The sequence below is a fragment of the Mobula hypostoma genome, chromosome 2 (genome assembly GCF_963921235.1).
Source record: "Mobula hypostoma chromosome 2, sMobHyp1.1, whole genome shotgun sequence".
NCBI lineage: Eukaryota > Metazoa > Chordata > Chondrichthyes > Myliobatiformes > Myliobatidae > Mobula > Mobula hypostoma.
In genome coordinates, this window is record NC_086098.1 from 86,987,831 (window position 1) to 87,014,843 (window position 27,013).

General features: G+C 41.3%; 3 protein-coding genes across 5 annotated transcripts in view; 1 reads left to right on the top strand and 2 right to left on the bottom strand.

The window, feature by feature from the left end:
- The window catches only part of LOC134342047 (serine/threonine-protein kinase LATS1-like), a 34,210-nt gene extending 23,732 nt beyond the window's left edge, over positions 1 to 10,478 (bottom strand). Inside the window, exons 1-3 of one of the 2 annotated variants that reach the window (XM_063039989.1) lie at positions 10,387 to 10,478; positions 7,437 to 7,945; positions 173 to 323 (exon numbers count right to left, since the gene is read on the bottom strand). In XM_063039989.1, the coding sequence (XP_062896059.1) occupies positions 173 to 323; positions 7,437 to 7,793 (508 nt within the window). In that variant the 5' untranslated portion in view covers positions 7,794 to 7,945; positions 10,387 to 10,478. Of the gene's footprint in view, positions 1 to 172; positions 324 to 7,436; positions 7,946 to 9,563; positions 10,328 to 10,386 lie in introns of those variants that run through there. The other variant, XM_063039991.1, reaches the window with a different exon arrangement.
- Positions 10,479 to 12,622: 2,144 nt separating this feature from the next.
- Positions 12,623 to 26,863, bottom strand: nup43 (nucleoporin 43). Its single transcript, XM_063040019.1, has 8 exons — positions 26,709 to 26,863; positions 25,082 to 25,204; positions 23,957 to 24,034; positions 22,497 to 22,659; positions 19,821 to 19,956; positions 17,232 to 17,383; positions 15,623 to 15,742; positions 12,623 to 13,532 (listed from the first exon to the last, which is right to left on the bottom strand). The coding sequence occupies exons 1-8, from the start codon at positions 26,817 to 26,819 to the stop codon at positions 13,309 to 13,311; spliced, it is 1,107 nt and encodes a 368-aa protein (XP_062896089.1). The 5' UTR covers positions 26,820 to 26,863; the 3' UTR covers positions 12,623 to 13,308.
- The window catches only part of shprh (SNF2 histone linker PHD RING helicase), a 71,461-nt gene continuing 71,305 nt past the window's right edge, over positions 26,858 to 27,013 (top strand). For both annotated transcript variants that reach the window (XM_063039997.1, XM_063040007.1), the window contains exon 1: positions 26,858 to 26,972. The gene's annotated coding sequence lies outside the window, so the exon portion shown is untranslated. The remainder of the gene's footprint in view (positions 26,973 to 27,013) is intronic.

Genomic DNA, 27,013 nt, shown 5'->3' on the forward strand with positions numbered 1-27,013 from the left:
AAATTTTAACAAGTCCTCATCAGAGCAACTGCTTAAAATGACGTAGAAACTGGACACATACAAATGGATTAAGTTGCTGCAACAAAAACTAACAACCAAGCATGTGAACACGAGAGAGACATGAACAATGTCTTAGCACTTAGGGGTCACTCAATACTTCAGCGATGCATACCTGATGCCTTCATGCTTGCATTCACTGGTCTTGCAGCTGCAGCGACCATCTGCTCTCGCTTAGTATCCTGGTAACTCATCTTGCTGATGTGTTCAATAGCAGCCTCGATACTGCGACTGTTGGTCTTCTTGAGAGCTTTTACCACCATGTCCTACAAATAACGAAATGCAGATATTACAGAACACACTTCATCTTAAGCAGCATCACACTTACAAAAAATAATAAAATTAAAATATTTCATATCAACTATTTTAATATTTAAAACATTTAATAGTTGGTTGTATGGATAAAATAAAAGAAATATGAGATCACAAAAATGATTAACATAATTCAGGCTTTCACACATTGCATAATTTCATTTTTCATTAATATACAAATGGAGTTTGCCTTTCCTATCCTTTTGTAGCATTACATACCTTAGATTTGTTCAACAAATAAAGGAACACAGTGGGAAAAAGAAACTTAAAATTTTTTACAAAGATGAAAATATGTTGTGGATGGAAAACGGATAAAAGATAAAAATGAAGAGCATATTTGGGGTGTGATTCTGAATGGTGAGAGTGAAGCCATTTGGGAGTGAAATTAGGAAACATTCATTTTCATAGAAATGCTTTGTGAGCTCTACAGAAATATGCACTTCTTATTTGCATGTATGCTGACATCAAGCTAAATTTTCACTGTAATCCAAGTAAGTGAAATTAAGGCTACGTCCACACTAGACCGCATAATTTTGAAAACGCCGGTTTCGCGTAAAAACAATAGGCATCCACACCAAGCATTTTTGAAAATACCTCCGTCCACATTAAAGCGGGTATTTGGACGAATCTCTTCCTACTGGACATGTGCAGGACACATCTACAGAAAACAAGCAACATGTTTGGTGTCGAATCTCGCTGTGAAAGTGCGCATTTGTGCAGTTACAGACTAGAAAAACTTAAAAGGAAATTGCCAAATGAGGGACAGCTGTTGGCTCTCACGCAGGAGGACTTGAAACTAGAAGAAAACCAAATACTGGAGCGTATGGAGGCAACCGACGGGGAGTTCACGGACAGTATGACCCGGCTGACGACGAACACTGAAAAACTGACCAACTCTGTTGCATTAATAAAGCACCTTGTTAAATGTATAAAACATGTCTGCATCAGTGTTATCTTGTATTTCCATACAATGTTACATTAGGCTGTTACACATCTATTGTCAGAGAAGAGCTTGCATAAATAGGTAAACCACCTTCATACAAGCAAGGACAGAAAACGGGGCAAAGTGAGTATACTTATTTATTCAGTAAGGTATGGGTCAAAGTGTTTGGTGAGCACATTTATAACTCTTCTGGCTTCAGTCTCGTTGCCGTCTGTTCTGAAATTGTTAGGTTGTGTGAGGAGTTGCGTTCAGGAAAACAATGAAATGCGGTGCTGCCGCCATCTGTTCCGGCACGTCATGACAACGTTTTTAGAAATCTCGGGTTACCCCGTCCACACTGCTCTGCACAATTGGCATTTTCAAATTTACACACTCTGGAGGGCGTTTTAGAAAAGCTCCGTTTTCAGGAGAGGAAAACACCGTTTCAGTGCGGACGTAGCCTAAGATACAAGCTTACCATGCTCCAGCTGAATGTATAAAAGGTTCTGAAGAGCTAAATGGTCTTCAGTTACTCAAAAGATATTGGATTAGCTGTACAATTTTTGAATTAACATTGTTGTCTAGCTCAAAGATCATTAAGCATATTTCTTAAATTGCACTATTAACTCTCCAGCAGAATCAACACATAGGGAGCTCAGATAGGAATTCAACTGTTTGCATCTCAATTCAATAATAAACATGAATTAACAAACTTATGAGCACAGGATAGTTATCCTCTTAGATCTAGCAATACTGGTTATCTACCTAAACAGATTCCAAGCAACTTGAATTTCAAGATGCTTCCACTGGTCACTTACACAACAAATCCGGTGTATTAAAGAAACAATTTTAATTATGCTCCCTATTAGACTAACTCCTATGACAAGATAATGTACAATCATCATGTGCCGTGTCATATGACATAGGCATTCATGGTACGGAAGTGGTTTGCCAATGCCTTCTTCTGGGTAGTGTATTTACACAATGATGACCCCAGCCATTATTAATCCTCTTCAGAGATTGTCTGCCTGGCATCAGAGGTTGCATAACCAGGACTTGTGATATTTACCAGCTGCTCATACGACCTACTCTCATGGCTTCATGTGATCCTGATCATGGAGGGAGGGGAGGAGGTAAGCAGGTGCACCTTTGGGGTAGAGATGGATCTCCACCCTGCCTCCCAATATAAAATTCATGCCCAAAATAGATATCCAAATCTCGTATTAATAGTATTCATCTTTGTGTACAAGATACCACAATCTAACAACATAACTAGGTACATTTTCCACATTTTACATAAGGGGAGCTTGGTCACTACTGCTGAGAAGTCAAATGTTTTATCCCATTAAATAGATGAAATAAGTTATCTCCTCCCACTCCTTGTAACATCACAGAATCGAACATTACAGAATAAACTCTGCTTTATGGCAATTTCATTTGCAAAGTAGCAGAGGCTAAATAATCTTGCAAAACACTTTCTTGTAACCCACAATTATTTATATCTTGACTTACAGTACCTATCATTCGCCTAAGCCTTACAGTTACATTAATTTTTTTCAGTAAAGGATCAAGACAAGGGTGGACATCAGTCAGTTCTCTCAAACTGGCTTAATTACAGGAAATGAGCAATGCTGGGAAGGTCAACATTCAGTACTCATCCCATTAGAAAATGGTGATGGGAAATAGATATCCTGAATCTCCACAGTCCTTGCATTAAGGTATCAAGGACCTTGATGCCATGGAGAAGAACAGCGATGTATTTCCTGCCCAGCCAAGTCAAAGGGGACATAACAGAGTACAGATACTGGAGATGTCGCCCATCCCTCTGCCTTCACAGATACAACCTGACCAATGAGCTGCTCCAGGTGTTTGTTCCTGCTTCACTTTGCAGGTCAGCCAGACTTGAATGCTCACAGTCACATCGTTTTCCATTTAGCCACACCCCATCCCCAGCCCCAATGTTTGAAAACATAGTTAAGCACTAAATACATAAATGGTTCAATGACATTGCTTTATGCCAGAAGTTGCAATAATGAAATCATAATTGAACCTAAATCCTTACCAAGATTAAAATAGATAAAATAATCTACTCAATTTTATGCATACCAATTGAACAAGCTGCCAAATACAACAAAGACTAACCGATAATTGTAGATCCTGGTTAAACATGCATTCAGGATGTTCCACTAGAACAAACAGATTGTACACTGCTGTACTCCAGACATTATTGAACAATGCTTTCATAGTGCCACAGGAAAATAACTGTACACCACTTATGGTCAAGCACAACACATGACAGAATTCACCATGTAATTTCAGAGGGTAAAGCTCAAGTCAACTGTATCAGTATTACAGTGGAGTAAAGAGAACTACAGAGGCATGAGAGAGGAGCTGGCCAAAGTTGATTGGAAAAGGACACTAGTTGGGATGACAGTAGAACAGCAATGTCTGGAGTTTTTGGGGGCAATTTAGAAGATGCAGGATAGCTACATCCCAAAGAAGAAGTATCCTAAAGAGAGGATGACTGACAAGGGAAGTCAAAGCCAACATAAAATCAAAAGAGAGGGCACAAAATAGAGGAAATATTAGTGGGAAGTTAGAGGATTGGGAAACTTATAAAAACCAAAGACAACAAAATGAAATCAATGAAGAGTGAAAGATGAAATATGAAGGTAAGCTAGCTTATAATATCAAATAGGATACCAAAAGCTTTTTCAGATATATAAAAAGAAAAAGAGAGGTGAGGGCACATGGTAAAATAGGTCAAAGTCAGCATGGTTTCCTAAAGGAAAAATATTGCCTTATAAATCGGTTGGAATTCTTCGAGGAAATAACAAGCAGAATAGACAAAAGAAGAATCAGTGGATTTTCAGGAGGTGGTTGACAATTTGCCATACAGAAGGCTGCTTAGTAAGATAAGAGCCTATGGCATTACTGTACAGGAAAGATAGTACCAAGGATAGAGGCAGAGAATGGGAATAAAGGGGGCTGTTTCTGATTGTCTGCCAGTAACTAGTCTTTCACAGGGGTCAGTATAGGAACTGTTTCTTTTTACGTTGTATGGTGATGGAATTGATGGCTTTGTGGTTCATTTTGCAGATGATATGAAGATAGGTGGAGGGGCAGATAGTGTTGAGGAAGCAGGGAGGGTGCAGCAGGACTTAGAGAGATTAGGAGAACGGGCATGTGCAATAGTGTCGGGAATTGTATGGTCATGCACTTCGGTAGAAAGAACAAAAGCACAAACTATTTTCTAAATGGGGAGAAAACTTAAAAATCCAAGCTGCAAAGGGACTTGGGAGTCCTCCTGCAGGATTTCTCCATGCTTAACTTGCAGGTTGGGTTAATGGTGAGGAAGGGAAATGCACAGTTAGCATTCATTTTGAGAGTTCCAGAATATAAAAACAACGACGTAATGCTGAGGCTTTACAAGGCGAGGACTCACTTGGAGTATTGTGAGCAGTTTTGCGCCTTATCTAATAAAGGATGTGCAGACATTGGAGAGGGTTCAAAGGAAGTTCACAAAAATGGTATCGGGAATGAAAAGCTCATCATATGAGGAGCATTTGATGGCTCTGGGCCTGTACTAGCTGGAATTTAGAAGAATGGAGGGGGAGGGGAATCTCACTGAAACCTATCTAATGTTGATAGGATTCATGTGGTGAGGAGGTTTCCTATAGTGGAGGAGTCTAGGACCAGAGGGCACAACCTCAGAATAGAGGGATGTCCATTTAGAATGAAGGATAGGAGGAATTTCTTTAGCCAGAGAGTGGTGAATCTGTGGAATTTGTTGCCACAAGCAGCTGTGGAGGCCAGGTCATTGGGTGTATTTGAGGCAGTGGTTGATAAGATTCTTAATATGTCAGGGAGTGTAAAGTTAAGAGGAAAAGGCGGGAGAACGGGGTTGAGAGGGAAATGGGTCAGCCATGATCAAACGGCAAAGCAGACATGATGGGCTGAATGGCCTAATTATCTAATTGTCTAAGTTATTAATTTATCAACATAATCCTCAATAAAACCTCTTTGGAATGCTTGCTAGCACTTTGAATTCTAACAAGTTTTTGTTATGTTTATGGAGTGTTTCCAAACATGCACCCAATGATACTCCCTGGTGTAAATAACTATTTCACCAATAGGAGACAACAGCCTTTCACAGATTTCTGGATGCAGAACAAATTAATTTGCCAAAGTATTATTGCACATTCTAATAAAAGCAAAAGAGAGTTGCAAAGTCTACATGTATTTTACTTTCCCAAGATTCAGATTTCACTAAACCACTCCTTAAATCACCAATGGAAACAAGACACATCACTGCAAGTCAATAGCATGGAAAGAAGTCATATGGCCAATTGAGTCAGTACCATCTGATTGTCCAGTGGTGCACTCCTTCAGAATTGTTTAATATCATTTCCAGTACTCATGTGTAAAGGAGAATGAAATAATTGCCCTTTGCTCTCTCCCCCCAGCACCGCCACTTCTCACTCAGATAATTATCAGCTCCCCTTTTAATACTACAATTCCTTCTCCCTGAGCATCTATGGAGTCAAATAGTTCTGTCCACCTGTCATATGGTTCTTATGCCAGTCACTTATGTCCTCTGGTTTTTGATCTTCTTTCAGCAAAAACAACATCTGTCTACACCCTTTATGATTTTAAGCATCTTCACTTGTCTCTTTGAAACCTACTCAGCTCTAAGAACAGCCACAGCTTCTCCAGTCTATACATAGTCACAGTCATACTTTATTGATCCCGGGGAGAATTGGTTTTCATTACAGTTGCACTATAAATAATAAATAGTAATAAAACCATAAATAGTTAAATAGTAATATGTAAATTATGCCAGCAAATTATGAAATAAGTCCAGGACCAGCCTACTGGCTCAGGGTGTCTGACCCTCCAAAGGAGGAGTTGTAAAGTTTGATGGCCACAGGCAGGAATGACTTCCTATGACGCTCTGTGTTGCATCTCGGTGGAATGAGTCTCTGGCTGAATGTACTCCTGTGCCCACCCAGTACATTATGTAGTATACACATTATGCACTATACACGTAGGTAAAGGTCTTCATACCTGAAATTATTTTAACAAGTCTCTCTGTATATTCTCCAAATTCTTTCCAAAGTGTAGGCTCAAAACTGGACCCAGTATTCATGAAGGTTAAATCAGAAACAAAGCATTTTCACTTTGACAAGAAGGGCGAAAGTTATTTCATATGACAGCACTGTGTTCTCTGTTTACTTTGTTTGATGTTCCCTCAAATTCCTCTAGACCAGGGGTTTCCAACCTTTTTTATGCCATGGACCCCTAGCATTAACGGAGGCGTCTGCGGACTCTAGGTTGGAAGCCCCAGTTATAGACCACTAACATATGTCCAATTGATAGGAAAGGGATTCTGAAACAAACTTTCTTTAAATTTGATGCCAATATGAACAAACATACGTGGCACTAAACTGTTTCCAGTTACTTGCAGGAATATCATTGCAGGTTAATGTTGTTCACCCAATGCTAATGCTTCTTCAGATTACCAACATCTTGTGCTCTACGTTTGCCGATCATTAATATTAAATCGCATTTTACTACAATGAAATCCTTTAAAAATTTTTGAATTTCTCTGCAGCTTAACTGCAAAATACTACTTAATGAAAGGCAAAGGGGCATCAGAAACTTAGTGATGAGTAAGAGCCTGCATCTTTGACAGAAGAAAGTAAATAAAGTCAAATCAAGTAAAGAAAATGGAAGACTGGATTTAGTGATAAAGTTAGTAATGAGAAAAGTAAAACAAAATGTCTACACTACATTAGCAAAATGTAGACATTTCAAATGTCTACACTAAATACAGAAAGTGTACTGAACTGTTTAAAACTGTCCAGAGAAGTTAATTGCAAATCCAGCCAATCCTTTACAACAGCGTCGCTAGGTCAAGATGATATCTTAAAAGCAACTGGTGAAAACACAGAAAATTAACAAGATTCGCAACTGATGGCATACAACTTAATCTTAATTTAATGGAGGCATTGCATATTAATAATGCATACATTATTACCATGCTGTTATTTTCCCTCAATTTGGCCTACAAAAAATTTATTATCTATAATTAGAATACAGTTTGCAAAGGTTGAACCACATATTCCATTTAAGTGCCTCTCACCTCATCAAAACCTGCAGATACCAGGTCCTGTAACATCTGCTTGTTTACGTCAGCAGATCCACGACCTGATGAGCTGTACTCATTTGAAAATGGCAGCAAAGAATTTCGAATCTCCTGTAAGGCTTTTTGGTGAGTCACAAATTTGAGAGCATTCCGTCCTTGTTGTCTTGAATCTTCTGTGCTCAATTTCATCATACTTTGATCAGTGCTTCCAGCATCTCCCGATGGTTTAGGCAAATGTTTGAGACTTTCCCGGATTTCCTGCAACATCTGCCGGCTACTCCCAGAAAAGTTGCTGGCAGGGAATGTTTTTGGTCTCATTTGTCTATGTCCATCAAGCTTATCCACCCTCTTCATGAAAGCGTCAAGTAAAACTAACCAGCCTTAGCTCATTTACATAAACCGAAATTTCAGCAGATCAGAGGGCCGATGTCTGTAGATGTCCGAGAACTTTAGTTCCAAGTAGTGTTCTGCTCATCTGTGTTTTGACAAAGTTCAATAATCTGGATCTAAAGAAAACACATGCATTAACTAATGAGAACAAACCTCAATACAAGAGTCACCATATCATACACATTTGAGTTATAGAGTCAAGAATGGGAAATTTGGAAGTTCAAAGCTTATAACAATTCCTAGAAACCAGAGAATTCATTCTCCTTGTAAAGACTGTCCTCTCTGGAAGCAAGCCAATGGTAACACTACCTTAAATACTGAGGAGTGAGTGCAATTATTTCCACACACTTGTATTTTCTAGCAGCGATATTTATACCACAACCCAAACCAACAACACTGACCGATGCAACTCAAACTCTAAGGCCATATTAAGTCTGGTTATCTCCAAGACGAATTCAATACTGACCTCTCACTACATTACTCCACTGCAAGGTTCAGTACCAAACTAGTGAACTAGTGAAATAAACCATGCTAAAAATTCATTCACTATTTTCAGCAGTTCAACATAGTAATGCACTGGAAGGTAAGGTTAGATTAAAGGAATTGAAATGCCTTTCTGCAAACAGCGATTGATGTTAAATTAATTGTTGATTGAAATTTGGAGATTAACATTTGTTAACTGATGGTGCCAAAGGGAATAAATGGAGTTAGGTCAAAGATCAGCCAAAAATGTTGGAACAAGCTTGAGGTTTTAAATAACCTATTTCTGTCCCTATTATAAGTATTTTCTGTTCTGATTTAGTTTTTTGGATCTTATATATTAATGAAATTTAAAAAATTTCATTTAGTATCTGTGATGATCCTGAAATGATCACACTATCATAAAATCTATCTGACTAATGACCCTCAATGAAACTTTTTTTTGACTTGAGACACAGTAACGTGTTTGATTTGTATAAGCCTACCAAGACAGTCCAGAAAGTTACTTGGTTCAAGGGCAATTATGAACAGGCAATAAATGCCAGAGCATAAAAATTAAAATTGTAGAATTCACATTAACAAAGCAGTTGCAGCATACGGTTACCTCCTCCACCAACAGAAAGTAGAAGTTTACGAACTTGCTTAGGGAAAGATAAACCTTAAATGAGGAAACAAAGTTATTACATCAGGTCCCCCAAAATGTAATAGTTCACACAAGCAACACCTTGAATACAATGGAAAGATACTTGCAAACACACTGACATGAGTTTCCCCCATTGCTCGAGGCAAATTTCACATCCTTTTCACAGTCAGTCATTTATATTTTTCTCATTGAGGATCTTCATAATCTTGTCTAGTATTAGAACATAGTACAATATGGCCCACAATGTTGTGCCAACCTTTTAAATCTCCAAGATCAATACCCTTCCCTCCTGCATCACCCCCCATTTTTCTATCATCCATGTGCTGAAGAGTTTCTTAAATGCCTCTAATGTATCTGCTTCTACCACACCTGACAGGGTTTACCCTGCACTGACCAGTGAGTAAAATATTTACCTCTGACATCCCAACACTTTTTACTTTATATTTAAAAAAAAGTAAACAAGGCATTTGAGATTTCCACTTAAAACACGTAGTGAGGTGTGAATTGATGTCCAATTACTAATCCTAATTGGTCATCAAAAGAAAGAAATCAAAGTTATAAACTACACAATATTAAATAGATAGAATGCAAAACAGAAAATATCTACTCACGAGATCTTTAGTGGCAAGATTAGGGAAACAAGATTCATAAGGTTTCAGGTAACATAACATTAGACGGTCAGATTAAATTTGTTTTTTTACCAAAGAATTTCAGTTACATGTTCAAAAGGGCAGCTAAGATTGTTCACACTTCTGAGAAACTGGAGGGATATGTAATGAGAGATGCGCGTAACTACAGGTTTTCATTGCGTTAGAGAAAAGGTTTCAGTGATACCAGTTTCCATAAAGAGAGAACACAAGCGGCAAAATGATCAATGGTAAAATGGAATTACAAAACTGTGACCTGCAATACAGTGGTTACGGAAGTAGATCTCAAGAGTAACCTACAAAAGGGAGCTGGATGGATATCCGAAAAGGAAGCGCTAGGTGCGTTACGCGAAAACAGAGGTGGAACTAATCATAAAGTTTTCAGAGTCAGCACAAAGACAACGGGCCGAGTGGCCTATCTGTACACTCATACCCTCATGACTCAAGTGCGCAGCAGCAGCCGCTGGACAGTTCAAACGGGCGAGCGCAGCCCTTTGCATGGTTCACTGACGAGCACTGCCAGTCCAATGCCCTAGCCAGTGACCCAACAGATTACAGCAGGTCCGCAGGCTCTACTTCCCGGGCCCAGTCCCCTCCTGCCCCGGATTCCTCACCCAGCCCCCTCGGCCATTTTGGCCTCTGTTCTTCTTGCCAACTCATCGCACTGCACACCTCCTACACTGGGTCAGTGCGTCAGTGCACTACCCTAGACCGGATAAAGAGTGGCGGGCGGCAGCTACTCACGCCCCTCCTCTGCCTCCAGCACCAAGGCTCCCCTTCCACTTACTCTCATTCCAAGCCTCCCTACAATGGCCGCTTCGTGCCTCTCTGCGCGGACGCTCTTCTCGCGAGACCGCGGAGCAGGACGACGATTCGACAGACTCCTCACGCGATGTCTGTATTGTTCCTGCTCTGGAGCCCCCATCAGGCCTGGAGGAGCTACTACCCGGGCTGATTCAAGTACGTTGCAGAAATCGTGCAGACGCTGGGAATATTGAGCAGCTCACACAAATCTGGGACACAGGAGATTCTGAAACTCTTGGACAACACACAGAAGATGCTGGAGGAACTCAGCGGATCTGGCAGCATCTATAGAGGGGAATGAATAGTCAACGTTTCGAGTCGAGATCCTTCCAGGGACACGTTTCATTTCTCTGCATATTTGTTGCCTACGTCGCTGATGTTCCCTTAGCATTTTGTGTGTCGCCTGCTTCAGTTATTGTCACTGAAGTTGGTATACATTTAGAAATACGTATCTGGTTAAATGTGTGCTTGTACATCTGCATTCGGTAAGGTACTGAATGCTTCAAAGTTCAGAGTAAATTTAATACCAAAATACATACAGTATATGTCACTATATTCTAACTTGAGATTTATTTTCTTGCAGGCATTAATGAGAGTGCCACCCCATCAGAGGTGTCCTCCAGCAGATAAGATCTTAAATCACGTCCACATTCATTCACTCAAGTTGGTACCTACAGAACTTAACAGTCGCAGCGAATTTACCCTCAATCTGACATTGCCAATTAACAACTTGTTATCATTTAACAGTTTCTGCACATCTAAGATTTTTTTTGTATTTAACTGATTTTTGAGACTCTTCATGACACATATTCCATCTACAAAAATGTCTATTAATAAAGCACCTTTATTAATTCACAAGCAAACCTGGAAAACAAGCACCGTTGCAGGTTAATTTAGCCATTTCTCGCTCTTAAGCAAAACTGCGACCATCAGGTCACACAGTAGCACCACCAGTGTGCAATTCGTAATCCACTGTAATACAATATTACGACTCCCTGTGTCTATGTTGTTCCAGGCCAAATACACCCATTTTAAAATTTACACCCTTTTCTCTTTTGCCTATCTCTTACCTCCTCCAAACTACAAACCCACAAATCTCCTCCCTTGCATTATTGGTCCCTCTTCCTGCCATTGGCCCCACACATCAAACTCTGGAATTCCCTAAACATGAATACCCACTAAATGTACTAACTCTGATCACTTATACCACAGGCTTCTTTCAGTGTAGAAAATTACTCTCATTTGGAGGTCCACTGGAACTTTACACCACATTAAATATGCCCTAATACAGTGGTCCCCAACCACTGGGCTGCAGACTGGTACCGAGCCGCAAAACATGTGCTACCAGGCCACGAGGAAATTATATAATTTGGCGAAATGAAACGATATCAAGTCGCTTTTTATTGTCATTTTGACCATAAGCTGCTGGTACAGTACACAGTAGAAACGAAACAACATTCTTCCAGGACCATGGTGCTACATGAGACAACACAAAACTACACTAGACTAAGTGAGACAACACAAGGCTACACTAGACTACGCAAAACAACAGAAAAACTACACTAGACTACAGACCTACACAGGACTACATAAAGTGCACAAATCAGTGCAGGGCAGTACAATAAATAATAAACAAGACAATGAGTCATTCTGTCAGGCACTGTTGCACTTGAAACCACCCCCCCCCCCCGGGTCAGCCAGTCCGCAAAAATATTGTCAATATTAAACCGGTCCGCCGTGCAAAGAAGATTGGGGACCCCTGCTCTAATAGATACAAATAGTTCACATATTAATAGGCATCCGTTAGTCTCATGAGACCATGGATTTGCACCTTGGAAGGTTTCCAGGGCGCAGGCCTGGGCAAGGTTGTATGAAAGACCAGCAGTTGTCTATGCTGCAAGTCTCCCCTCTCCACGCCACCAATGTTGTCCAAGGGAAGGGCATTAGGACCCATACAGGTTGGCACCAGTGTCGTCGCAGAGCAATGTTGGTTAAGTGCCTTGCTCAAGTACACACATGCTGACTCAGCCAAGGCTTGAACTAGCGACCTTCAGGTCACAAGACGAATGCCTTAACCACTTGGCCACATGCCAACACAGTCATATATAGTTATTGCAAATTGAGTCTGATTGATTTCCAGAACTGGGCATAAATCTGTTGCTATAATTTGAAGGTTATTACCTCAGTTGTATGACCAAATAAGAAAAAGCAGAAACAATGAAGAGGAAAAAAAAAATCGCCAAAGATTAGCTTTATTCGTCACATGTACATGGAAACATACGGTGAAATGCGTTGTTTAGTGTCACCGACCATCAACGTGAGGATGTGCTGGGGGCAGCTCACAAATGTTGCCATGCTTCTGGTGCCAATGTAGCATGCCCACAACTGCCTAACCCACAAGTTTTGGTACTGTGGGAGGAAGCCTGAAACCCACGCTGTCACGGGAAAAACGTAAAAAGTCCTTACATACATTTGCAGAGAGTGAACCCTGGAGGCTGGTGCTGCAATAGCATTACACTAGCTGCTACACTACCATGACCCTACTTCCCATATACAGATCCTTGTGTACCCATATCTCTATTTCAATATAGATCAGCATTCAACATGCAAGGCAAATTCAACATGCAGTACAAAGTAGAAACCAATAAATTATAGCTGCAGATTAAAAATACAGGACTACTTGATACATACTGAAGCTGATACGAGTTTGTGACTAAAAGATATGGCCTTTCTTCCAACTCAATGTGGTCTTTTACACAAGGTTTTAAATGAGACATGAGCATGGCAGTTTTGAAGGGTACTTTATTTAAAGTAATCCATGTGTGCTTGTCATTGTTCTGCACACTGGCAAGTTTTTGATTTTAAGAGCAATGGTTCATGTTCAGAAATTTGAATCTGTTTACAATCAGACTTGCAGATCCCTGGTAATGTAAATAGCTTCTGCATCTGTCCCACAGACTAAATGCTCTCCCACAACATCCAAACTATTGACTGACAGGATGTAATCTGACAGCAGATTTTTGGCATCTACTTTTCCTTTTGTAATATCACTGGTGACCCATGCACTGGTCACTGACTGGTTCATGTCAACCTGGGAAGCCGGATCAGCTAATGCGAAGTTTCTTTTACCTAAGAAAACACAAGAGAAAAGGTTAAGTGCCATAATTTTACAATGGAACACCCTCCAGATTCAGATTTATCATGCTTATGTTTGTGTTAATAAGGAACACACCAAGAGGATGTGCTGAAGGCAGCCCACAGTTGTTGCCACACATTCCAGCGCCAATACAACATATTCACAATGTATAACACAATAAAACAAAGCATCAACATTAAAACAAGTCCCTTTCTCACCCACAAAGGCCACCGAACCCAGAATATGCCATAGACACAAAATGCTGGAGGAATTCAGCAGGTCAGAGCATCTAAGGAAATAAATGAAGAGAGTGGAGCTTAGGAGGATTAATGGCGCCTGATGGCGACTCCTTTGCTTGCATCTTCAGAAACAGCTCAATTTCTATTTTTAATATTTCTATTTTTCCCTTTCAAGGTTCTTTTGAAGACCCTGACCTGGAGTTACACGCTGACTTCAGTTCTTTGTGGAAATGGGACCCGCTCTCGGGTCTCACGACTGGCTGCTATTCAATAAACCTAGGCTGTGGCCTAGAAGACTACCATGCCTTCAGAGTTCCAGGACTTCGTGGCCCTGGGGGCGGGCGGACTCGAGGTCGGTGCCGCTGCAGAAAACTGGTGCATTGTGGGAGATGGAAGATCGAAAGCAGCAAGCTGGCTGCTGGCTGTGTGCCTAGAGACCAGAGTTCTTTGGGCACAGAGCTCGGAAGAAGTGACGCTACAGATTTTTAACACCATAAATCAGCGAGTTGTTTTGTTATGTTTCCCCTCTCACTGTGAAACGGGAACACCTCTTTTTCCTTTATTAGGGAGAGAGAGAGAGAGAGAGAGAGAGAGCCTGTGGTGTGTCGAATTACAGGGTGAACAAGTAGTCTTTGGGGTACTACAAGTCTGTGTCCTTATTGATGCTTGGTGGGGGGGGGGAGGAGTACTGTTGCTTTTTTTGCTGGCCGGGGGGAGGGTTGTTGCTTTGCTGCTGCTTGTGCTTGGGAGGGGCTTTGGTGTTCTAACATTTAACTGTCATTCATTCTTTGGGGCACTCCTCTTTTTGTGGATGTTTGTGAAGGAAAAGAATTTCAGGATGTATATTGTATACATTTCTCTGACATTAAATGTACCTAGTCAAACTATTAAACAGTCACTGTTTCGGGCCGAGACCCTTCTTCAGGATGCCTCCAGTCCCTGGCCACAGACTCTCAAACTAACAGACATCAGGAATGTGAATGCATGTGTATGCCCCAGTGCAAGTTCAGCTGAACTAACATCCAACTTTCAGAATCACTAGTCTTGCACAATGCTTCAATTGCCAAGCAAAAACTACAGATGGTCAGTTTGAAAACTGAAAATGCAGTTTTCTGCTCGGCCACTGAATTTTGCTTCCATTACAATTAACAGTTTGATCTGCTTTAACAGTGCATTCTCAACACCGCCAAAGAAATAAAGCACACAGTTTTTGTTCTTTTGAGGCAGCTCACCATTGTAAAGATGAACTCAAGGATTGACGTATTCAGTGTATGTATTTACATAAATTACAATTTTGCTGTGGTGTGTTGCTAACATTCAATAATTAGAAAGAATAAAGAATTATATAAAAATAAGTCAGAGGTTAATGTATAGATGTGGAATAAAATGTGCATAAATACCAACATGCATTTACAATGCAATAACAGCATTATAAAAAGTGGTTTAAAGTGCTTACAGTGCACTGCAGTGACTGAGATAATAGCTGAGGGGGCGTGGGGGAGGAATGGAATGGTTGATCAGATTAACTGCCTGAGGGAAGAAACTTTTAAGATGGCGTTAAGTTTGCACTTTCCAGAAGGGAGAATTTGGAAAAGGGAGTTTGCTAGGTACATAATGTCCCCAATGATTTTTCTTGCCCGCTTCCTTGTCCTGGACACACACAAATCAGTTATACCCAAACATCAAATTTACCTTTTCAGATATTTTATCTATAAAAATGACCCAGTTTTTAAAAAAGAAAATCAAATTTCTGTTTATAGCATTTTTGACCCAGGGTGACAAAATTCAATTTTAAAAAATTGCTAAGATCAACAATCAATATTAACAACTAATGCAGTTTATACCTTGAAGAAAGGAAGGCTTTTCAGAATTAACAATAGATGCATTCCAGTGCCACAGAGATCCATCCTCGGAGCACGTAAAGACATGGTCAGGGTTGGAAGGATGGAAATGAACTTCCCACACTGTTAATAAAAATGCAAACCATTGAGAACCTGATACTTTATCAGGCAATATTGCAAAAGATGCAGCCCTCTAGTGATAAGCTTCCTAATGCACAATACACAAACAATTATACTAGTTCATTTAAGGCACATTTGTCTTTAACCTGAAAGAAGCAAGGAGGCGGCTAGTATACAAAGTTGGTGTAATGTAATCCACATGACTTGCCAGACATTGCTGAAACCCAAGTGTGGGAAGGACAACCAAATGAGAAACGAGATGTGCCTACCAAATGCTAGCTTTTAGTGAGAAGCTGAAGCAGACGTGAAGATCTACAATGCATTCAACAGGGTCAAAATGACAAGCATCTTTGAGGGGAAGGCAATAATAGGATGATAGAGCAGGATCTGAATTTGGAAGACAGGCATCTTATCAGTATAAATACATTAATTCCTAAGGGGTGCATTTCTATGGTGTGCTTTGCAACACCAAAACTTCTCACGTGCTTCATAGGAAACTATTTGTTAAATTATACACACCTTACTGACTTCCAATATCAGGTAAACATAGCCAAAGGCAATTGTCATTATTAGAGGAAAACTTTGATAATCACGTACACCTTCTGAACTTCAGTGATGCTGAACTAGCAAATAGACTTTTGCATGTTACTGTTAATAACTGTAATACATTTTTATTTCACTGTTAAATATTACAAAAATAAACTTTCCAGTGAACTTAAGGGGAGTGAGAAATGTTCAATTGCTTTGGATCCTGGTTCTAGTCACAAACCTACCTGTACTTCTGACCCCAACTCCAGTCATAAACACTGCTCACATTCTAGAGGTCTAGCTTGCTAAACTATGAGATTTGAAAAATGGGAGTAACACACAGAAATGTTGGACTCTTCTCAGCTCGAAATGTCAGCTCTTTATTCTTCTCCATAGATGATGCTCAACTTGCTGAGTTCCTCCAGCATTTTGTGTGTGTTACTCTGTATTTCCAGCATTTGCAGAATCTCATGTGTTGTTGAACAATGGGATGTAGGATTAGAGTTTTACAATATGTTTGACATCCATGCAGTTCTACAGGACTTGTTTGTAAACGTAAGGTAACAGCATACCGCAGAGAAGTGTTGGACAATACTTACTCATACTTCACAGATCTCTTCTCTCATATTAGTTCATCTCACCTTCTCAGGATAGCCTTTCCTTTTCTCCCTTAACTACTTTTCCTACCATATCCAAGTTACTTGCTTTATCTATCTCCTGTGGTAATAAATTCCACATTTTACCCAGTCTGGCTAAAGAGGTTCCTCCTGAGAATAATTCAGTGTCATGTAAATGGACTCCGACTTTTCAGTCCAAGTTTCAATTCAGGATTACATATCTCCCTTACCAAAAAGTGGAACTTAAGGAGGTAACCTTCAAATTCACAAATTTAACTGCTAATTCAGTTAGTGATGGACATTCTCAGCCATCAGAGGGTCGATATAATGAAAAGAATCAGACTTACTTTCTGCAGAATGAGCATCCAACACAGAGATGGGCATATTTCCTTGTCTGACGTCCCAGATACAGAGCGTTCCGTCTTGGCCGCCTGTTGCCACTATGTGCTGCTGGTTCGGATGCCTGTCTACACAGTGCAGAGGCACTCGCTCATCTGTGCTACAAGCCATCAGAAATTTTAAAAAAAGAGTAAGCAAGCACTTCTATTAACTCTAGGACAACCAAATTATTATATACATCTCCATCCAACAGGGAAAAAAAAGTAGGAGAAACTACATCCTAAAAGTAGTAGAATGAAGAACTTGCAATTATAAGTAGAAAAGGCAAATGACATCAGTGTATTTCTGGGAAAACTGGACAAGTGTGCAAAGAAAGGAAAAGTATAATTGGGTGAGATGAAGGAGGCTTGTGCGGATTATAAAAGGGATCTACATGAGACTGAAGATGCTGGAAATCTGAAGCAACACAAAATATTGGAGGTACTCAGCAGGTCAGGCATCACCAATGAAGGGAAATAGATTAAGATTAGCTTTATTTATCACGTCAACTGGAATATCAAAACATAGGGAAATGCATTGTTTGCATCAGTGACGAACACAGTCTTGAGTATAAGCTGGGGGTAACCTGCATGTGTCAGGACACTCCTGGTGCCAACAAGCATGCCGACAACTTACTAATCCTACCACGCAAGCCTTTGGAATGTGGGAAGAAACTGGAGCACGCAGAAGAAACCCACACAAAGATAGATAGAAAGTTAAAAACTCCTTACAGATAGCGGTGTGAATTGAACCCCACTCAATAATCACCAGCACTGAAAAGTGATTGCCCTCAAATTTCATCGAGATTCTTCTGCAGAATGGATACAACATATAAAAGAATGGGGATAGGGGCTGGAGCAATAACTAGCATATGATAGGTATATCCAGCAGAGAGGGGAAGATAGGCAGGTGGGGGTAGGAGTGAATGAGAATAACGTATGAAGCTGGGAAGTGATAGGTTGAAGTGACAAAGGGTTGAAGAAGATGGAATCTGATAGGACAATGAACTATGGAATAAAGGGAAGGTGGTGAGCAGTGGACTGGAGAGACGAATGTGTGGACGATGGGCAGACCAAGAAGGTAGAGGGGGGAAAGAAGGGGTATTGGGGTCTGTGGGATAAAGAGAGACAGGAGGAGGAACAGGCAACAGTGGTTAGCAAACTTAAGAAAAAAAGGTCAAAGTTCATGAGACTACCAGGGTGGAATACAAGGTACTATTCCTCTAATCTGTGTCAGGCCTCAACTTGGCAGTAGTGGAGGCTTTGGACAGACAAGTTGGTGTGGGAATGAGAAGCAGAATTAAAATGGCTGGCGACTCTGAACACCTGGTTGTTACAGCAGGAGGAGGTGCACAAAGTGGAAAAAAATTCTAAGGTTACAGTAAATAGCCAGGGGTGCAGAACTAGTAAATTGCACTAATCGAGAGGGGATCAGATGCAATGAGCTAACCGGCCTCGTTTGTGCTCTAACCATTTTATGATCTATTTGGCATGACATTCAAATGTCCCGACAGTAGATACATCAGTTACTGGTGGTTTCACTACTCTGTTCAAAAACCATAAAGAGCTTCTTTTCCTGCTCAAAGTGAAGACTTAGAGCCTATGTCCAATTCCTCGGGTACAATTATGGAGGCAATGCCCAAAATTGTGTACATACCTGATTCGAATCATTGCCTTTTTTAAGAAAAAAGGAATCAGAGAGAAGTCAGGAGAGTAACAGCAATTTTGAGCAGACTCAAGTGTTTCTTCAAAAAATTACTGTTACATTTATTGGTCTGAACTCCACTTCACAACTTCATATTCTTACAATGGTACAATCAGTATACCACTCAAACATTTTTGAAAGAATGTTATGCATTTACTTTAATGTTTGTGTTAGAAATATTATAGACAAAAAGATTTCAAGGCGCCAACAAAGCAAGTTGTTGCCTATGCAACTACAATTATCTACACCCCTATCTTGTTGCAATGTCTTCTATTACCTCTTGCAACAGGTATAGACTTAAATACATAAACACAAGAAATTCTACAGATGCTGAAAATCCAAAGCAACACACACAAAATGCTGGAGGAACTCATCTGGTCAGGCAGCACATTTCAGGCCGAGACCCTTCTTCAGGACTGGAAAGGAAGGGAGAGGAAACCCGAATAAAAAAGGTGGGAGGAGGGGAAGGAGGATAGCCAGAAGGTGATAGATGAAGCCAGGTAGTTTGGAAAGGTAAAGGGCTGGCGATAAAGAGAAGGAGGAGGGATACCCAGGATGAGGTGATGTGCAGGAGAGAAGAGGTAAGAGGCCAGAGTGGGGGATAGAAGGGGAGGAAACGCTTTTTTTATGAAATCAATATTCATGCCATCACGTTGGCATTTACCCATACGGAATATAAGGTGATGTTCCTCAACTCTGAGGGTGTCCTCACTGTGGCACAAAAGGAAGTCATGGACCAGAATGTTGGAATGGGAATGGGGATTGGAATTAAAGTGATCGGCCACTGGGAAGTTCTGCTTTTGGCGGATGGAGTGTAGGAGCTCGACAAAGCAGTCCATTGCTGTTGAACTTACAAACAATATATTTGTAAAGGTTTGTTTCCTGGCTGCCTGAAATCCCAGATTTTCAGCTGTCCAATGGAATTAACTGTCAAGATCTCTGTTGTCCGCAGAAAGGTAATTGCATTGAGTGAACTACTGTCAGCATTGTCTGAAAATTAAAAGAAATAATAAGTTGAGATGTGGAGGTCCACTTTTCTAAACAAACAAAAGAGCCAAACATATATATTCATACAAATTTTGTTCCAGCAAAAATGCCTTATGAGATAGAGCATTATTGTGAAAGCCTGCTCTCATTTTGCAAGTGTCCAGAGAAGATTCATGAGAATGATCCTGAGAATGAAAGGATTAATGTATGAGGAATGTTTGATGGCTCTGGGCCTATAATTGCTGGAATTTAGAAAAATGGGGTGGGGTGGGGAGAGAAATCTCATTGAAAGACCTAGACAGGGTGGATGTGGGAACAAAGTTTACTATGGTGGGGGAGAAAAGGAGGTCATCCCTTTAGAACAGAGATGAGGAGGAACTTCTTTAGACAGAGGGTGATGAAACTGTGGAATTTATTGTCACATACGGCTAAGTGATTGGGTATATTTAAAGTGGAGGTAAGTAAGTGAAGTGGAGGTGATTAATACGGGCATCAAAATTTACTGGGAGAAAGCAGAAGAATGGGGTTGACAGGGATTAAAAAAAAAAGTCAGCCATGATGCAAACCCAACAGGCCGAAGGCCTAGTTCTGCTCCAATGTCTTACGGTGTTATTAATCTGTTTAGCACGTGCCAGCCATGGCTTAATCAGCAACAGTTGCTGCATTTGTGTTCTACTCCAAGGATTTGACCACCAATCCTCTCAACAGAGTCCTGAGAAACTATTGACAGTGCAGCAGTGTCTTCCTGGATGCTACACCAAGGTTCTGACAAAAATAATCCATGCTACACTCAAACAGTTACTTGTACATTGTGCTTTATAGGATTGTTTATACATTTATTGTGTTTTATATGCTGGGTGTTTTTTTTTAATGCTGCATCATACCTGGAAAAATAATCATTTTGTTCATTTTTACACTTGCATACTGAAGAATGACAATAAACAATCAGCTAAATCATTCAGGTATTCTGCTCAAGATTCAGAATTATTTATCGTCATCCTTCAGTACAGGAGTATAAAGGAGAACGAAATATCCAGATCTGATGCAGCATAAAAAAAAACACAAATGTAAAAGCAATCCTATAAAGCACAATGTATAATCAACTGTGTGGCCATATACAAGAATAACTTGTATAAAGATATATTAGCTTATAGTATGGAGTGCAAGTGTAAAATGGCAGTGCATAGGTGGACGAAAGACGCCGAGGGACTGTGGGGAGCAGTTGCTGATGTAGATGTAGTGGTGGTGGGGGATGGTGGTTGGATCAATGGGTGGAGTATTCTGTCAATACCTTCATTTATACCTGATAGTAGATCTTAAAAATCATGTTAAAGGGAAAGGGACTGCTAAAAGTTTGTATGGCCACATTGGAAATAGTTGCTTTAAGTTCTCAATCTGGTGTTACAACCTTTGACTTTTCAAATATGGCAGCTATGCAATTGACAGTTAAATACTTCAATTAGCATAAACAATCCCAATTGAACCAAAGACAAGAGATTCTGCAGATACTGGAAATCTTCGACAACACACACAAAATGCTAGAGGAACTCAGCCAGGTAGGCAGCATCTACTGAGGGGAATAACAGTAAACATTTCGGCTCGGACCCTTCATCATGACTGGAAAAGAAGGGAACAGAAGAACAAGGTGTGGCGACAGGTGTGAGTACAAGAAAAAATTGGAATGTATGCATTTGGTAAGGAAAGTTGTTTTGTATATATAGAAGTTAGAGGCTGCCAAAAAATTGATATTCAAATGGGCATAAATTGGCTAATATGAGGGGTCATAATTTTAAAGTGATTGGAATAAAGTATGAGGGGGGAATGTCAGTAGTTTTTAGACTGAGAACAGTGGGTAACAGGAATGTGCTGCCAGGGGTGGTGATAGAGGTAGGTACATTAGACATTTTAGAAGATCTGAGAGAGTCACATGAATGAAAGAAAAATGGAGGGCAATATAGTCATACTTCATTGATCCCGAGGGAAAATGGGTTTCGTTACAGTTGCACCAAGAATAGAGTATAAATATAGCAATATAAAACCATAAATAATTAAATAATATGTAAATTATGCCAGATGGAAATAAGTTCAGGACCAGCCTATTGGCTCAGGGTGTCTGACCCTCCAAGGGAGGAGTTGTAAAGTTTGATGGCCACAGGCAGGAATGATTTCCTACGATGCTCAGTGTTGCATCTCAGTGAAATGAGTCTCTGGCTGAATGTACTCCTGTGCCCAACCGGTACATTATGTAGAGGATGGGTGACATTGTCCAAGATGGCATGCAACTTGGACAGCATCCTCTTTTCAGACACATATGGGAGGGATGTGTTAAACTGATCCTAGAATACGTTGAAGGCAGCACAGCATTATGGTACTATGCTGTTCTATGTCTTATCTTCTGAGTCTGAAGTCTCCCATTCCCAACCCATCTCATACTGATGCCTTCCCACTGAGGAGCCAGGCACATTAAACATACCTGTTGGTATTTGATTTGTCCTGCTATGCAGGATTCCTTATTAAACTCAGCCACATTTTCCTTCACCCACCTATAGTCCGCACTGGTTCCTTTAAGTCAAGTTGGAAATGGTTGATTCGGCCATCTTCCCCAACAGTAATAATCTCAGGACCACTACAAGCCAGGCTGGTGCAGGGGGTGCTGATATTGGAATGATAGTGGACCCGGTCCCAATGCTGGGCGACCGAAAGAGTCTACAGGAAAAAAAAACAAACAGAAAATGTGTTCTGAAAACATGCATGATATTGGCTTTAGTGAATATATATAAAAAAATACAGAAACGATGAAGATAGTACACTCAGTTTAAAAAAATTCAGTCATTTCTGGTTTGTAACAGAACAATCTGATTATTTAGCAACACAGAAAAAATGCTGAAGAAACTCAGCAGGTCAGGCAGCATCTACATACAGGGAAATAAACAGTCAATGTTTTAGCCAAGACGGGAAAGGAAGTGGGCAGATGCCGGAAAAGCTGCTGAAGGGGTAGGAGTACAAGCTAACAAGTGATAAGTGAAACGAAGTGTGTGTGTGTGGGGGGTGGGGGGGGAGAGAGGAGGAACTGCAGGAGGTTGGGAGGTGATAAGCAGAACAGGTGAAGGGCTGGGAAGAATCTAACAGGAGAGAACCATTGACCATGGGATAGAGGGAAGGAGAGGAACCAGTTCTTTCTTTCTTAAGCAATTAAATGTTTTTTTAAAACTAAATTTCAAATGATACAGGATCTTTATAAGACAAAGTACAGAACCACGTTAAGAGTAATGTGATAAGATTTTCTTTTAGTGGGTGCCTAGATCTCAGAGAATCTACTATGGGCCAGCACACAGATGCCACGATGAAGGCGGCATACAAGCATCTCTATGTTTTGAGAGGCTTACAAGATTCTGCATGTCATCAAAAACCTCTGAAATACTTCTACATTCTGACTGGTTGCATTGTGGCCTGGTATGGAAACGAATGCACAGGAATGCAAGAGTGATGAACTCGACCAGTTCCATCACGGTTACAGTTGCAAGGACATATACAAGAGGCAATGTCTCAGGAAGGTGTTATCCATCAATACGGAGACTTAACAACTGGGCATCTCATTGCTGTCATTATCCATCAATACGGAGACTTAACAACTGGGCATCTCATTGCTGTCATTACGCAGGAGGTACAGGAGCCTGAAGACACACAACTCAAAGTTCAGCAACAGCCTTTTCCCCACTGCCATCAAATTATTGAATCAATCTAACAAAAGCCCCAACTCTACCCCAGAATATACTTCCCTTAACTTGTACTCATGTCATTTATATTTATCCTTTAAATCATGCAAGTTCTGAATAATTTACATTAAGTTAATGCAATTCATGCTTGCCATGTTGTAAGGTAGTGTACTGCTGCAGATAGCTAACTTTCTGCTGGCCTGTATGCCCATAACAATGAACTTGCTTTAATTTCAGAGACTATTTGGATTTCATGACAAAAAAATGCCATGATTTAGTAACATTACCTGGTTGTTTGGATGATGTCGGAACACAGTCACACTTCCCGTAGATGAAGCAGTGACGATCCTCTCCTGATCTAGAAACTACAAAAAAAGACAAACCATTGCCTTTATACATTGACAGTGGTTGGACAGTATAATAGATGAGAGTTGGCATAAAATTACAGCACCAGTGGGGATCAGGTGTATAGACACAAATATAACCCACGTGCACAAAATGTAAAATTGAACTGATAATGAAGGCACATGCTTTGTATCTCATTTCTCCACCTCATTCTTCTAAACTCCAGCCAATACAGGCCCAAACACATCATTTGCTCATGTTAACCCTTTCATTACTGGGATAATGCTCATGAACTTCCTCTGGACTCTCTCCAATGCAGGAGATCTTTTCTTAGGTGGGTGGCTTAAAACTGCACTCAATACTCAAAGTGCGGTGTGACCAATGCCTTATAAAGCCTCAGCATTACATCCTTGCTTTTGTAGTCCCCTCAAAATGAATGTTAACAGTGCATTTGCCTTCCTTACCACCCACTCAACCTGCAAGTTAACCTTCAGGGAATCCTGCACAAGAACTCTCAAGTAACTTTACATCTTTGACTTTTGAATTTTCTCCCCATTTAGAAAATAGTCCACACCTTTACTCCTACTACCAAAGTGCATGGCCATACACTATATTCGATCTGCCAATTTTTTACCCATTCCCCCTATCTGGCTAAGTCCTTCTACAGACATGCTGCTTCCTCAACACTACCTGCTCCTCCACGTAGCTTTGTATCGTCTGCAAACTTGCCACAAAGCCATCAATTCCTTCATCCGAATCACTGACATACAACATGAAAAGAAGCAGTTCCAACACCATCGCAGTGACACACTACTAGTCACTGGCAGCCAACGAGAAAGGCCCCCTATATTCCAACTCATTGCTTCCTCCCAGTTGGCCCATCTGTTTGTATCTTTCCTGTAATACTATGGGCTCATATCTTGTTAAGCAGCCTCATGTGTGGCACCTTGTCCAAGGTCTTCTGAAAATCCAAATAAACAAACTCCACTGATTCTTCTTCATCTATCCTGCCTATTATTTCCTCAAAGAAATAAGATGCACAATCTCTTTCAAACTTGACCAGTTACCTGCAAATCCATGACATCACCATTGTGCTTTATTTCACACAGCAGTTCAGGGTCCTCCACAAGCAACTGGTCTGATTCAGTGCTATCAATGTCATGTGTCTCCCAAAGGCACACTTTGTTCTGCTGCTTGGGGAGAAAAAAAACACATCATTAGCTTGGGACTGAAGGTGGCCTATCCTGGGGCTGGAGGACTGTCTGTTTGGGTGGGAGAAAGGAACGGGGATTGTTTTGTTGCAGGTGTTGCTTGTGTTTTTTTTCTGAACATTGTGGGCATGCTATGTTGGCACTGGAATGAGCAGCAACACCCACAAGCTGCACCCAGCACCTCATTAAGTTGTGTTGGTTGTAAACCAACTCCCAGCTCTTGTACTTTTTTTTTTGGATTAGTTTTTTGGAGTTACAAAACATAACAATGGTGATAAGTAAGTTTTAAAACGAACTTAAGACGACTATCTACCTGTTGAGGCACAGCATGTTTTTCTGTAGTGGGTTTATAAACAGTGAGTATCGGGTGACAATAAAAATAAATTTGAAAAAAAGCAGAAATGACTGGCTACATCAAAAAGGAAAGACGTGTTCGATTGCACAACAGATAACAGGCTGCTGTATACAGAATGAATTGAGCATGTTTGTGATAATGTAGCCGGTGAGCTAGATAGCGCAGAGGCTGAAGGAATTCTTTCCAAGATTGAGTGGAGCCTATGGGGAATGCCAGTCCTCCAGTAGACAAGGATGGGTCTGTCAGGACCTGTGGTAATTTCAAGATGACCATCAATCTAGTACCGAAGGTAGATCAATTACCCTCTACCAGGATAGAGGATATATTTGCAAACCTTTCTAGAGGGAAACACTTCAGCAAAGTAGACTTATCTGAGGTCTACCAACAGTTGGACAAGGAAGAAGAGTCCAAAGTGTTTCTCACCATAAACACCCACGAAGGGCTTTATTGCTATAAAGGCTTATTTTTAGAGTAGCATCTGCACTCTGGCAGAAAGCTATAGACCAGGTGCTGCAAGGTTGCCGAGGCACTCAGTGTCTCTCCCAGGATCCCTCCCTCCCCCCCATAGACAGCATCACTCACCTCCCCTCCACTGCCGGGAAAGCATCCCCCCCCACCCACCCACCCACCCACTTCCTCTCCGCCCCCGGGAAAGCAGCCCCTCACCTCCCCTCCACTGCCGGGAAAGCATCCCCCCCCACCCACTTCCCCTCCACCCCCGGGAAAGCATCTTCCCGCCCACCCACCTCTCCTCCGCCCCCGAGAAAGCATTTCCCCCACCCACTTCCTCTCCGCCCCCGGGAAAGCATCCCTTCACCTCCCCTCCACTGCCGGGAAAGCATTCCCCCCCCCCACTTCCCCTCCATCCGCGGGAAAGCATCTTCCCGCCCCCCCACTTCCCCTCCACCCGCGGGAAAGCATCTTCCCGCCCACCCACCTCTCCTCCACCCCCGAGAAAGCATCTCCCCCACCCACTTCCTCTCCGCCCCCGGGAAAGCATCCCCTCCCCTCCCCTCCACTGGTGCCGAATCTCCCCTCCATCACTCATTCAAACTTCTCACCTCATCGCCCCCTGGTTCCCTTCCACCACACAAACACTCCCACTTTCCCGCCTCGACGCCCACGTACCTCCGCATCCCAGGAGCCGGTGGCGAGACATTCTGGCGGCCGTAAACTGGAGCCGGGCTCCGGCCGCCAACGCGTTCGGCTGATCTTCTGGGACACAAACCGGCCATGCATGGCCGCGAAGAATGCTGGGTCAGCCAACTTCCGGGAGGAAGCACCCGACTTCCGGGAAGATTATCCCTGGCTGGTCCTGAGGTCTAACTGTTACAGGCCGTAGTCACCATGGTTACAGGGCAGAACGTCGATTTACAATCATCGCAACGCTTCGTAAGTAACAATTTTACCAAATAGTAGAACAAGATGACAGG

Bases quoted from the DNA above. Each gene is read 5' to 3' on its own strand.
- nup43 (XM_063040019.1), bottom strand. From the start codon at position 26,819: ATGCATGGCCGGTTTGTGTCCCAGAAGATCAGCCGAACGCGTTGGCGG. The intron at 17,384-19,820 runs GTAAGTTCAACA...GATGGCTTGTAG, and splicing joins CCTTTACAAATATATTGTTT to CACAGATGAGCGAGTGCCTC. The intron at 13,533-15,622 runs GTATAAACTGCA...GTGTTTTCTTAG, and splicing joins AAAGCCTTCCTTTCTTCAAG to GTAAAAGAAACTTCGCATTA.